This window comes from Protopterus annectens, chromosome 2.part1 (genome assembly GCF_019279795.1).
Source record: "Protopterus annectens isolate FY-2018-M chromosome 2.part1, PAN1.0, whole genome shotgun sequence".
NCBI classification, from domain to species: domain Eukaryota; kingdom Metazoa; phylum Chordata; order Ceratodontiformes; family Protopteridae; genus Protopterus; species Protopterus annectens.
In genome coordinates this window covers 658,824,066-658,837,208 of record NC_056729.1, presented here as the reverse complement: position 1 = coordinate 658,837,208, position 13,143 = coordinate 658,824,066, and the positions used below count along the sequence as shown (strand labels likewise).

At 37.1% G+C, this 13,143-nt stretch overlaps 1 protein-coding gene across 1 annotated transcript in view; it reads right to left on the bottom strand.

Annotated features, from left to right (window-relative positions):
* Positions 1-2,872: 2,872 nt before the first annotated feature.
* The window catches only part of EFR3B (EFR3 homolog B), a 2,101,782-nt gene continuing 2,091,511 nt past the window's right edge, over positions 2,873-13,143 (bottom strand). Inside the window, exon 23 of the mRNA XM_044062396.1 lies at positions 2,873-4,676. Within this exon, the coding sequence (XP_043918331.1) occupies positions 4,571-4,676 (106 nt within the window). The 3' untranslated portion in view covers positions 2,873-4,570. The remainder of the gene's footprint in view (positions 4,677-13,143) is intronic.

Here is a 13,143-nt window from a genome sequence, read left to right as displayed (position 1 = left end):
CAGAAAATACCCCACCTCTTGCTCTATATTTTGACCATAATTCAAAACATATCTCCTCAAGCAAGCCAAAGGAAATGCTTTAAAACTAGCCACATAAGCTATCCACTTTTATCTCTCCTACTTATTCTTTCAACAGCTCTTTGTCTTCCTCTGCTCAGGAGTGTCAAACCTCTTCATTTTTATTGCTACCTGTAAATAATATGTATATACAGTCTAATTCCTACTCCTTATAGGTTCGTAAGTAAGTGCTTGTCTAGCTGCCCTTGCAGGCCATTTTAAGTAAAGCCAAATTCCCTTTTGTCACTTAAATGAATGTATCCCATTTGGTGTTAGACTGGTCTTACCAATCCCATGGTTGATAATTATATATTACTCCCAAACAGAATAACTGAGATCATACCATAGATAATTTGATTAGGCCATGCATGGGATATAGCAGTTAAGGGCTTTTTCTGTTCATTAGTAGTGCAGAGAGCAGTTTTTTCTGTTGCTCATCCATGGATCTAAGTTGCACTTGAATATGGGCAGGGATGAACTTTGTTTTACTTGTATGGGGAGCCTGTTCCATTTGACTTGTTGATGTGCAGTAAATCTATCAATATCGAGAATGAGGATGCCTTATGTGCCACACAGAGGTCACCTCATAGAAATCTGTAGGATACCAAGTACAGTGACAGGGCTTTGAGTCGGTCCATGAAGGACATCTTGCTTAGGTGTTTTTCCTTAATGAAATGAATGTAAGACCTATAAGCTTCAAATCTCACTTGTAACTACCATGTAAATATTTTATAATCTATTGTTCTCTTTTGTAGGTGATTTTGTATCAACTTTGCTTTTAGATGAATTGCTTGTTGCTTTTATTCATGTTTATTAGTTAAATCCTTTTATTTTTTATTTTTATTTTGTCTTAAATCCTACGAAATTAATAGTCAAACACTTTTGTAACTGTATATATATATATATATATATATATATATATATATATATATATATATATATATATATATTTTTTTTTTGTTTTTTTTGTTTTTTTTGTTTGTTTTTTTTTACACTGTGACTTATCAAACATTAATAATATTGTTAATATTATTAGCTTTTTAAATTTTTCTCAAGTGTATGTTTGGAGCTTTTCTTCCTGGGTCACCACTAAAAATAGGTTTCTGGCCCAGACGGTCATTACCCGGTAAACGAATGTAATAAATTAATAAAATAAATTACATATTTTTTTCTGTATATGCATTCATCCGGGCTGTAACTGAAATTGTTCCATTGAGATTAGTGCATTACTACAATAAATAAATAAACAAGTAACATATGGGACAAGACCATTTTCTGATTTACAAGCCATAATTGCTCAGGATAAGAAAGGAATGCGTGCCATTGTGCATGGATGTGAGAAGTTTCATAAGAACATAGGTGAAAAACAAATGTTTGCAGAAATTGATCATATGCCTTTCCAAAGTATCTGCAAAATGATGTTCAAAGCACCTCCTCAACTTCCACTTGCACTTATGCACTTGACATATACAAATATGAAGTAACAGTACAGTATAAACCAAGTGAATAGGTGTATGCAGTATTTATGCTGAGTACAGCCTATCTGTTATTCTTGTATTTAAAAGCATATTTTTGAGACATTGAATACAAAACATATGAATGATCTGAAGTCAGGAATTTAAGACATTTGTGAATTTATGGGAATTCAAATGCATTACTGGTAACCTATAAATCCACAAAGTACTGTGAGTAGAAATAATGATACAGACAATGGGCAAATATGAAAACAATTATAAATAATGAGAACATAAGCTGTGATTTTACAATACAAGAAAACAGGAAAAATGCTATTTCAGAGAATTGCTGTTGGTGGATTACTAAGAATTAAACAAGTACATACTACCTTCTGATTACCAAAGAATCAAGGCAATGTCACTCAGTTGTTCAGGACAGACAGACTTAATTTGTTAGCCATCCTGAGAGCACAACTGCCTATCAATATGTGTGAAGGTCAGTTTGAAGAACGAAGTATTTGTCTCTAAGTCATGGCATTTGAAAAAGGATATCAAGCTGTAAACATTAATCTCGCTGTGATCTTATTACTGCACCATTACCACACTCTGCATTAACAAATACACCACTGAATCAGCAGTTACTTCCTATTCTGCTTGTGCTGTGCACAATAGATGTATGTGTAGCTAAAACAGTTCATCTCTAGATGTTACTTGTGTATTTAACAATAGGGAAGCAAAATGACACATTCCTTCCTATGGTAGTGGAACACCTGAGAAAGTCATAGCATATAATTATAACCCTGTAGTGCTTTTTTCTTATTTGACTATAATATTGTTTAGCAGCAGAGTCCCCAGATTTGAGTGTAGCTGTGTCACATTCTACTGAAGTGTTCATAGGTTCATAGGTTGGTACTAGGCTATCGGCCCTAGGGCCTATACAAGCCTAGCCATAACAATTCTCTGGCTATTTCTTCCCACACTATTTACTTCCTGGACCCCTGTCTAGAGTGATCCCGGGGGAATTTCCTTTCTCCCATCCAATTGTCAAGGTTCTTTTTGAAGAGGGCCAAAGAGGCACTCTGCTTGACATGTATGGGCAGTCTATTCTAGAGTCTGGGGAGTGTCTGGGTCAGGAACCTATCCATCCAGCATGTTTTGTTTATTGTGATGACAAGGTTTAGATCCTTGGAGTGTGTGGCTCTGAGGGATTGGTATTTTTTTAAGTGTAGCATGTCCAACAGCTCTGGGTTTGACATGGCCTTGTATGTTAAGAAGAGATCACCTCTGAGTAGACGATATGCAACAGAGTGTAGCTGGAGTTTTTTAAGGCGGTCAGCATAGGGCATCTGCTTTAAACCTGTGATTCTTTTAGTGAGGTATTTCTGCGGCCTTTCTAGTTGTTTCAGGTGTCTTGAGAGGTACATACCAAATGGGGCAGTGTAGAACAGAATCATGGCTATAAACAAAGTATTAGCACCAAACCTTTTCATTTCTGATTATTGCTCTCGCTGTCCCTATAATTCTGCTGAAAAGAACCTACCACTGCTGCAGCAGTCTACAGCTCTTCTGTTCTCAGTTGTAGTGCTGGATGAACTCTGCAACTGTTACAGTATACAACAGGTATATTCTGAAGTCAGTCAGACTTCATGCTGTTAACCTGATGTTTTCTACACTGACTACGTACTACTGAGCAGCAGTTTTTGTGTATCTTATAGAGTTCCTCTTCGAGGAGATGTCGTACTCGGTTGTGGTCCAGAGACCAAACCTCTCTCAAGTACTGAATTTGCTTCACTTTCCAAAAGCAGCAATTTGAGATTACATGGGTATTAACTAATCATTTCGTATTAGGTGCTGCACAGCCTGGTTATAAACTTCAGTCAGTGTCAGAGAACAGCATTCACTCTTCTCACCTGCCTTGACATCAGGAACTACTTGGGATTTTAGCTACCTTACAGTGTCTGTATAATCTGAATATTCTGGAAAATAAAGCTACCTTTGATAGTTGTTACATTACAATTTAAAAAGGGGGCAACTATGTCAGATGGTTCAAAGGAAGCACTAATCTGCCTTTATGCTCTACTAGCATGGAATACTAGAAGTCCTGAGTTCAATTTCCAAACAAAAATAAGCTTTTCCTCAATTACCTGCTGTATATAGAAAGTCTTTCAGCGGCCATAGTTGTGTATATGCATTTTAATACTGTCAATGAGATGATGAAGTGTATTATTTTGAACTTGCTATTATTTTTTTGCATTTGTTTTAAAACAGTAATGCTGTACCAAACAGTTATTATTCTCTCTCTCGCTGTCTCTGTAGGACCTACTTTCACTTTTGATATTGTTTGTCCAAAGCATGATCATTGTGAAGACAAGTATCTTGTCTAATTATTTACATATTTAAAACTTACGTTTAGCACCCTGCTACACATTTGTTTGCCTGAGGAGTGCATTTGCAATGTTCTAACTATAGTGTTGTACATATAGCATTAAAAAGCCTTAGCTCTTGTGTGTTTCTCCTGTTCTTACTCTGTTATACCTAGCACGGACAACACAGAATAAGGCAGTGCTGGTTCTGTGAGTGCATTCCATAAGACAAATAGTGATGTGTGTGCATTACAGAGATGACATCATTACATTACAGGGTGCCTTGCTGGAGCTACTGTCAGCCCATTGCTTGTCTTTGGGCAGTAAATATGTAAGCTGAAGCCCTTCAGCCATCTGCACATTGGCTTTGAGGTTTTGAAGGGTAAACCTATGTGGAAGTTTATCATCCTCATCAAATTAAGCAGCACTATCTGGTTGTTTGTTTGTAAACTCACATTAAAATGAAAAGAATGTCTGAAAATAACTTTGGGCACTATATACACATGCTTCTTCATAACTTTTGAACACAGCTGGTGATAGAAGAACTTAACATATTCAAGCACTCGCATACAATCAAACACTAATATACACACACACACACACACACACACACACACACACACACACACACACACACACACACACACACAGAGTCAGTGTTAGGCTTGATTGGTTTCTTCTCATCAACGTGTAGAATTAATACACACAGAGGTCTGGGAACTTCATCTCGTACACTGGTATAGATCGACTCTGCTGTTGGCCATAGGCAGCAGTGATAGTTCCAGATGGGCTTGGAGGAGGCCTGTGGGAAAAGAAAAAAATACAACTATTAGTAATGTTTCTTTGACTTTTTGCATTGACATCATTAAGTATAATCATTAGTGTATAATCATTATTATAAATAATAATTATATTGTACAATTGAGTATTATCATTAATGTATACATTCCTACCCTCTACAATGGGCAAACTCAAGTTTTTTCTGTTTAGGGTTGGACAATATTTTCTGTGTTATCTTTCAAATGCAATAAACCCCAAAACCGCTGATGGAGAAGAGTTTGATGAGTGATGTCAGTCAGGACTGATCTCATGCTGCACGACATTGATGGACAGCACAGAAAATAACACTTCAACAGTAAATGAGTGCTTCTTTATTAAATCACAGCTAACCAAAAACTGGAACTAGAACTGTTTCAGCGCAAATCATACCAAAACCTGATCACGATATGTATTAGTAAAGGACTTTGATGACGTTCTGTGCTAAACCCTACGATGCATTTTTTCTCATTGCTTGCAGCGTGACTAATGAATATATGTAACTCTAATCTTGTGTAATCGTAATACTGTAATAAGAATTGTGCTGGAGTTTTTCATCCCGGACATTCGCTGAAAAGGGACACCTGCCCAGTCAGACTTTTCTGGTCAACAAAGACAAATAAATAACTAAAAGCCATTGAAATGGCACAAAAGTGCATTGTGCAGATCATGACTTCTCTGTTCTTGCCCCTAAATGATGGCAATCTTTTCCTTTCTGACTTTGCCTACCACACAAGCTATAACAAGTTCAGGTCACAATTCCAGCAGCTCTTGACTGGTCAACACAAATACAAATGCCGGGAAACTTGAGACATTACTTAAATATAAATTTCCCCCGAGTTAACACCTCTTTCTTTCTGATTACCTGCTGTGCTATACTGTTTCAGTTAAGTCTGTGCCTTACTGTTTATGTGCCTATCAGTTCACAGACACTGTTTCCCCTTCATGAGTATGTTACTAGACATCAGTAACACCATCCACCATTTAACTGAAAGCACAACTGCAAGTGGTCAAAACTTTTTCAGATGATATAAGAATGGCATTTGGTCTTGCTAAGTGTGCAAAAGCAACCTTTAAAGCAGGAAGACTGCAGCATCAAGAAAACATCAATTTGGGACAGGAATGTGATATAAAAGAACCTGAGCAAGAGGGAGTGTATAAATATTTGGGAATTGATGAATGACCAACAAGAAGGCATGAACAAATGTGAATACGGCTTAGTAAGGAAAAATGTTAGAAGACTAAAATTATTACTGAAAACAGCTTTGACATCTAGGAACAAAGTCCAAGCTACAAACCAATTTTTTATTCCCATCCTAATTTACAGTTTGGAGTGACTGACAGGCCCAAAAGGTGCTGGATAGGTTGGACAGCAAAACAAGAAGGATGCTTCATGCTCATCAAATAATCTATAAAAATTAGTTTATACCAAGACTATATATTCCCCATTCAGAAGGAGGGATGGGTCTCCTTGAAAATGATTACATGTATAGATCTGCAATCATGTGATTCCACACATATCTGCTGACCTCACATGACCCAAATATATTGAAAGTTTTGAAACCTGAGGAAAATAAGTTTAAGATGACTTCCCCGCTTAGTTTAGCAGAAGCATATCAGCATCAAGCGGGAATGGAAATCAAACCAGAAGTACAGAAAAATCAGACAATAACTGAATGTGCCAAAAACAAAAGAAAGAATACAAGATCAGATTAGAAGGCAAGAAATGTGCAAAATGCATAAATATAGTTGCAAGTATAGAAAACTCTTGGAAAAAACTCATGTTGATCAGGATCAAATGCAGGAATAGTTAAAGAGAGGTGAAATTAAACCAAAAGATGCAAGGTTAATATTGGTAGCCCAAGATAGTGAACTACATACATGTTGGTTTACAAAGTCCATTGAACATGTGGCAGAAATAATCAAATACAGGTTTTGTAAAATAGAATTGAAAAGTTGCACACCTTGTTGCTGGTTGTGACATATTAATGGTAGAAGGACTGTATACTGAAATGCATAATCATGTGGCAAGACTGTTGCATTTGGGGATTGTGCAAACATTATAATACTGAAGTAGATGAAAAACACTAGAAACATGAGCCACAAAGTATTATAGAATATCACATGGGATCACCCATTACCAACAGTTCAAAAAATAGATGTGAGAAAGCCAGATATAGTAGTCCATGAAAAGAAGACCAAAGTAGCATCGATCATTGAAATTGCTATACCCAGTGACTACAGTGTCTTATGTACAGAGAGACACAAAGTCATAAAATACCAGTATTTGCAGGCAGAAACAAGGGCATTGTGGAAGAAGGACACCCAGATAGTTCCAATAGCAGTAGGTGTAACGGGTCATATAACAATTTACATTCGTATTTAGATATGTTACCGATACATGTAACTCCATAAGAGTTACAGAAGGAGTCATTACTGGGCACATTGCGAGCACTGCGAAGTGTTCACTTCTAGCTAATATCAAAGACTGAAACAATACTAATTTCATGAACTTTAATCCTACTTTGACTTAGGAATGGAGTCCATTCCCATCATGGTATTAGAAATCCAGAAGACTTGGAGAAATTAAAAAAGAGTAAAATCCTGTGGAAAGTACTGTATAATTATCAGTTGGTCCCTGCACTTCAACATCTTTGTCCATTTTATTACTTTTCTTTTGCAATCACGCCAATGTATTACCAATCACATATCAGTTATATTTATGCTCATATTGAAATTAGTTTTTTTTTATTTTTTGATGCTACAATATCTGTTCTATTATGCTTCTATTAATATTTGTTGTTTCCTGATTTTCACTGCAACAATATGATTGCAGCCCACAGTCAGCCTGCAGTGTGTCATTTTATGATCAGTAGTCTACTTTTATAACCAAAATATAAATCAATAAAATAAAGAAAATAAAGAAATAAGTGGTTTTGTAGGATGGCAAGTGCTTCCCACACTCTATATAATTTAATAATTCTAACTGAAGTCTGCTAATCTACAGGCAAAAGAGACACTTTTTTTTGAAAATAAATGATTCCCTTTCCATGAGGTTGCATAATCTTTTGACTTTAATAATTAATTATTTTGGGGTTATGGGTGAAGAGCTCAACTCAAGTCAATGATTATTGTAATACTTTGTCACAAAACACTTTACATAACAAATTTAAACAAAAGTTAGGAAATAAATTTCAGTATACAGAATGAAATAAAGACAATTATGTCTTACCACTGTTTAAAATGGGGTCTATATCATATGAGCGAATCACACAAATTGCGAATGCTCATAATATTGAACATACCGGACCTTGAAGTGCTTTTTCTGAGATCGTGGTACAGTGAAAAATGGGATATTTCCCCTTTCCTCACTGTAGTGTGATCCCAGAGTTGGAATATATATTTAGCGGGGGGTGTGGGGGCCCTACAGTAGGAAGTTCAAGGTCCGGTACATTTGATATTATGAGCGTTTGCAACTTGTGTGATTCGCTCATATGGTATAGACCCTTAAAATGTACTTGTGTGTGTGTATATATATATATATATATATATATATATATATATATATATATATATATATATATATATATATATATATATATATATGTATATATATCTATATATATATATATATCTATATATATATTTGTATCTATATATATATATATATATATATATATATATATATATATATATATATATGCATTGACATTTCAAAAAGTAGAATGCATTGGTAATTTTTCTCATATTAATGTGAAGTTTATATCATTTTATATTTATTTTTTTCTATTTAGAAATGGATTTGGCATTTGCTGTTCCAGCTGACATACATTTGGGTGAAGTAATTTTTTAGCAGCATTTTGATGGGTATTAATAATCTGATATAGTGTAATTCATCTTGTCAGAGTAGTTACAAAATAACTTCAACATTTTTGCGACTCCACTGTATGTTCTTCTTTCAGGAGTATTCCAATCCAAATTAATAGGCATGTTGTAGTGCTCCCATTACAGTGAAAGGAGTGTAGAATCACCCAAAGTGATGCATTCTGGAGAGATTAAGTTCACAATCAGCTGATGATTAAGTAATACTGTCAGGGAAAGTCCTGTGAGCAAACACATCTGGGAGAGGGCAGCAGATGCAGCTATCTTTTCTTTGGAACCAGCTGTTCCATCTTTGGACAACATGTAATTCTGCTGCCTTATTAACACTGAAGAAGCACCTTATCTTCCATGTAAAGAGAAAACAATGGTTGAGACAGTTGATAAGTGTGATTCTAGTCATTACATCTGAAATATGAAACTCTGGCTCTCATGAAAAATCCTGCTACATAGCTATATAGACTAGGTGCAGGCCTTCAACAGCATAAGCTTTATGAATGGGTTAAAGAGTTTTAGAATATTTTGACCTCCTTAGCACATGTCATATTATCTTGATTTGGATGACATTATGTGTAGTTATTTTACCCTTTATATATTATTCAGTACATATTCTTCCTTCTTGACTGATATTCTTTTTTTTCCACATTACGTTTTTCTTTTCAATACTTTATTTTCTTATAAATTGTTTGAACAAATAACCTTAAAATGAAACCAGAAAATGCTAAGGGTAGAAAAAGTGCACTTCCTTAAAAGCAATTTTATTTTTGTTTAAAGTTAGAATACTGAATTCAAAATTGTTGAGTCCTACACAAACCTAACTGCATCTTTCCAACACATCCCTGCAATGAAAATGAAAGCAGGATACTTTCAGTCATGGGTCAGAATCATATTTTTCCTTTTTTTCCTCCTGTGCAGTTGACCATCAGTAGTCTCACTTCCTTTCTTTGTTCAGCAGGCCTACTGAACCTGTCTTAGCTTCACCCAGGCTCAACCTGATACTTGCCCAGGGCAAGTAAAGGATGCTGTTGTGTATTGTGCCCTATAACTCCCATTTCATCACAGCAACGTTGGCAGGCCAATGATTGCTGCCTCAGGTGTTGCATGCAAGCTTCTATGCATGCTTAACCTCCTGACCAAGCAGCTAACCACTCATGCAGCATGGAGGTGGCCAGACCCATATGCTGTATACTGCAACAAGCTCTTATGCTACATCCCTCCCCTCAGGATGGGTGAGCTGACAGTGGCCACTCACTTCTACTCTCATCCCATGGCCACCTCTAGCTCTCATGCCACTAACTGAATCATCTGAGGAGCAGGAAGGGCTCTATCCATCTATGCTACAGGACCACCAAAAAATCCTATTTTGTCTTTACCACAGACTACTTGAACACATATCTCTCAACCTGCAGAGATTGAAAATAAGCATAAAATCTCTTGAAAAATAGATACATTAGGCCAAAAATCTGTACACCTAACTAGCATACAAACTGCATACCAAATAACATATGACTCTTCCTATTTGAAGTTGGATTATGTGATTCTACTTAGAAACCCAAGTTTAAAAAACTATGAGTCACAAAAAATGTAAGCATATTATAAAGAATGCAGTGTAAATTTTTAAGATTTTAATAAAAAATATCTGCAAAATCTGCTTCACAAATCATTTATTTTTGCTTCTGAAAAAGGGAGGTGTAAAATGTTGGTTCTTTTTCTCTAAATTATAGGTACCACAGTATGTTGGTCATGTATCCTTGCTTACTGTATACTAAACAGCTTTAAAATCATATGGGATGTATGGTGAGATTGTCTCAATCATGTGAAAGGATAAATCGGGCCTGAAAATAGGTACACACCTCCAGAAATAGGTAAATTATGCAAAGGGGTAAATCAAGATGAAATACAGTATGCGCTTTCAAGATATATATAGTTGAGATGTCTGCTAGAATACAGCTGAAGTTTTTATTCTAAATAAATATGTATCACATTCATATCAAGCTCTTAAATTAACTGGCCACAAATCACAAAGTTTTTTATTACAGCTTCCACTACTGTCATTTGTTCAAAACTCTTTCTTCTTTCTCTCTTATCTTGTGTCTCTATTACCCCATACAAACTACTGCCCTTTGGCACCACTCCAGGGCTCTTAATGGTTTTGTCATGCAGAGAGTTGATATACAACTTCATAAGGTTTTAATTAATTGTAGAAACAGTAATGCATCATTTCTTGATTTTTTAAAGCTATTATTGGTTACCATCATATATTACTTTATCTTCCTGACAGTTTTTATTTTTCAAAATATCACAGGTTATGAGAAAATGCTACTTTCATTTTCCATTTATTTTTTTTTTGCTACTAGAGGTTTTCTTCCATGATACATGCACAAGTTTTCTTAGATTTGTATCAGAGCTCCATTTGGTTGACTGAAAATATTTGGATAAGTCTCTTTTGGTTAAACTCAACTCACTGAAATTCCAGCCACCCACAGTTATGAGATGCATCTTACTTCTATATGGACCCCCAAAACAGCTGCCACCATCCACAGAGTTTACTAGATGAGCAAGGAAATTGAGATAGATTGCAAAGATTTTCTTCCATATCATATACACACAGACAGACATAGGTTCCTAGGTGTGTACTAGGCTAATGGCCCCAGAGCCTTCACAAGCCTAGCCCATAGATATCCCTGGCATCTTGCAGCCCAACGTTAGTTACCAGTGCCTCTATCAGGAAGAGCCACTGGAGTGATCCCTGGGTTGTATTTTCTATTTCCCATCCATTCATCAAGATTTCTCTTGAAGAGTGCCACTGAGGCAGTCTCTGGGTTATAAACCTGTCCCTCCAGCATGTTCCATTGGCAGTGGTAATGAGATTGAGGTCACTGGAGTGTGTAGTGCAGAGGGATTGGGATTTCTTTAGATGTAGCATTTCAAACAGAGCTAGGTCAGACATGGCTTTGTAAGTCAAGCAGTGATTGGCTCTTAGTAGACGATATGAGACAGATAATAGCTGGAGTTTTTTGAGTCTGTCCATGTAGGACATGTGTTTAAGGCCTAGGATCCTCTTTGTGAGGTACTTTTGTGGCCTCTCCAGCTGTTGCAGGTGTCTAGTGAGGTACATGCCAAATGGGGCATTGTACTCGATGATTGGTCTAATGAGGGAGATGATGACCTCTTTCTTCCTGGATGCAAAACCCTTGGTAATGAGATATGCTACATAGAAGGATTTTCTGACAACAATGGCAATGTGGTGGTCAAAGGAGAGGTTGCTGTCAACCTGCGTTCCCAGGTCTCATATAACGCCTTCAGTGTTTAGTGGGTTCCCATCTATGTGGTAGTTAGTGGGAACTGAGCTTTTCCCAAAGGGAATGACGATGCATTTTTTGATATTAAGCTTAGGGCCATGGTTTTGACACCAGTCATTTGTCTCAGTGTGGTCTTTCTGCAGGATGTCTGTATCACTTGGGGATTTAATAATGGCTCCCAGCTTATAGTCATCTGTGAACTTGGTCAGCCAGAGGCCCTCAATGTTGGCCTGGAATTCTGAGAAGTAGATGCCAAACAGGACAGGACCTAGGACTGATCCCTGTGGGACTCTTCACGTAACTGGTCAGCAGTCTGACTTGGAGTCTGCTACTTTCATGCTGTGGGTTCTATCTGTGAGCCAATTTGCATCCCACCTAATGATATAGGGGTCGATGCCTAGTTTGGTGAGTTTATCAATAAGACCCGAGTGAGGAATGGTATCAAAGGCCTTGGCCAGATCCAGGTAGGCTGTATGAACTGCCTTACCCTCATCCATTGCGCTGGTGACTGCCTCAAAGAAGTCAACCAGATTGAGCAGGCATGATCAACCTTTTGCAAAATCAAATTGCGTGCGATCTAGAGTTTGGAGATTCCCTATGTCTTTGTTAATTAGGTCCATGATGGTGCAACTCCATAGCAGGCTCATCAGGCTAATGGGACGATAATTCCCAGGGTCTGCAGTCGCTTCCCCCTTATGGAGAGGGATTACTGTAGCAGTGCGCCATGCAGTAGGGACAAAGCCTGAGGTGAGGCTGAGGGTGAACAAGGCACACAGATGCGGTGCCATTTCACTTTGTAGTTCATGTAGAATACAGCCAGGGATATTGTTGGGTCCCATGGAAGCTGTATTGTTGGCCTTGGACAATGCAGCTTTAACCTGTACTGCAGTGATATTGGGTGCCTGGCTTTCTTCTGGTATTGTGAATGGTCCTTTACGGGAGGAGAGAGAGGTAAAGCTGGCACTGAATCTGTCAGCCAGTATGTTGGGAATATCTTTTGGCTCAGTATAGGAGGTACCATTGTGTAGTAACTCAGAGCAGGTCTGGGCATTGCCGTGGAGATTCTTGATATAATTATAGAAGACTCTGTGGTTATTTTTAGTGTATGTCGCAATTCTGCCTTTAGTGGATTTGATGAGGGATCTCAACTTTTTATTGAGGCTAATAAGGGATTTTTTCCATTCTTGTGACTTCATCATTTTCTGCAACAGTTTCTTCCTTTCTGTTATAGAGCCGATTAATGGCAGGGGGCCAGCAGATTGGCTTCCTTCT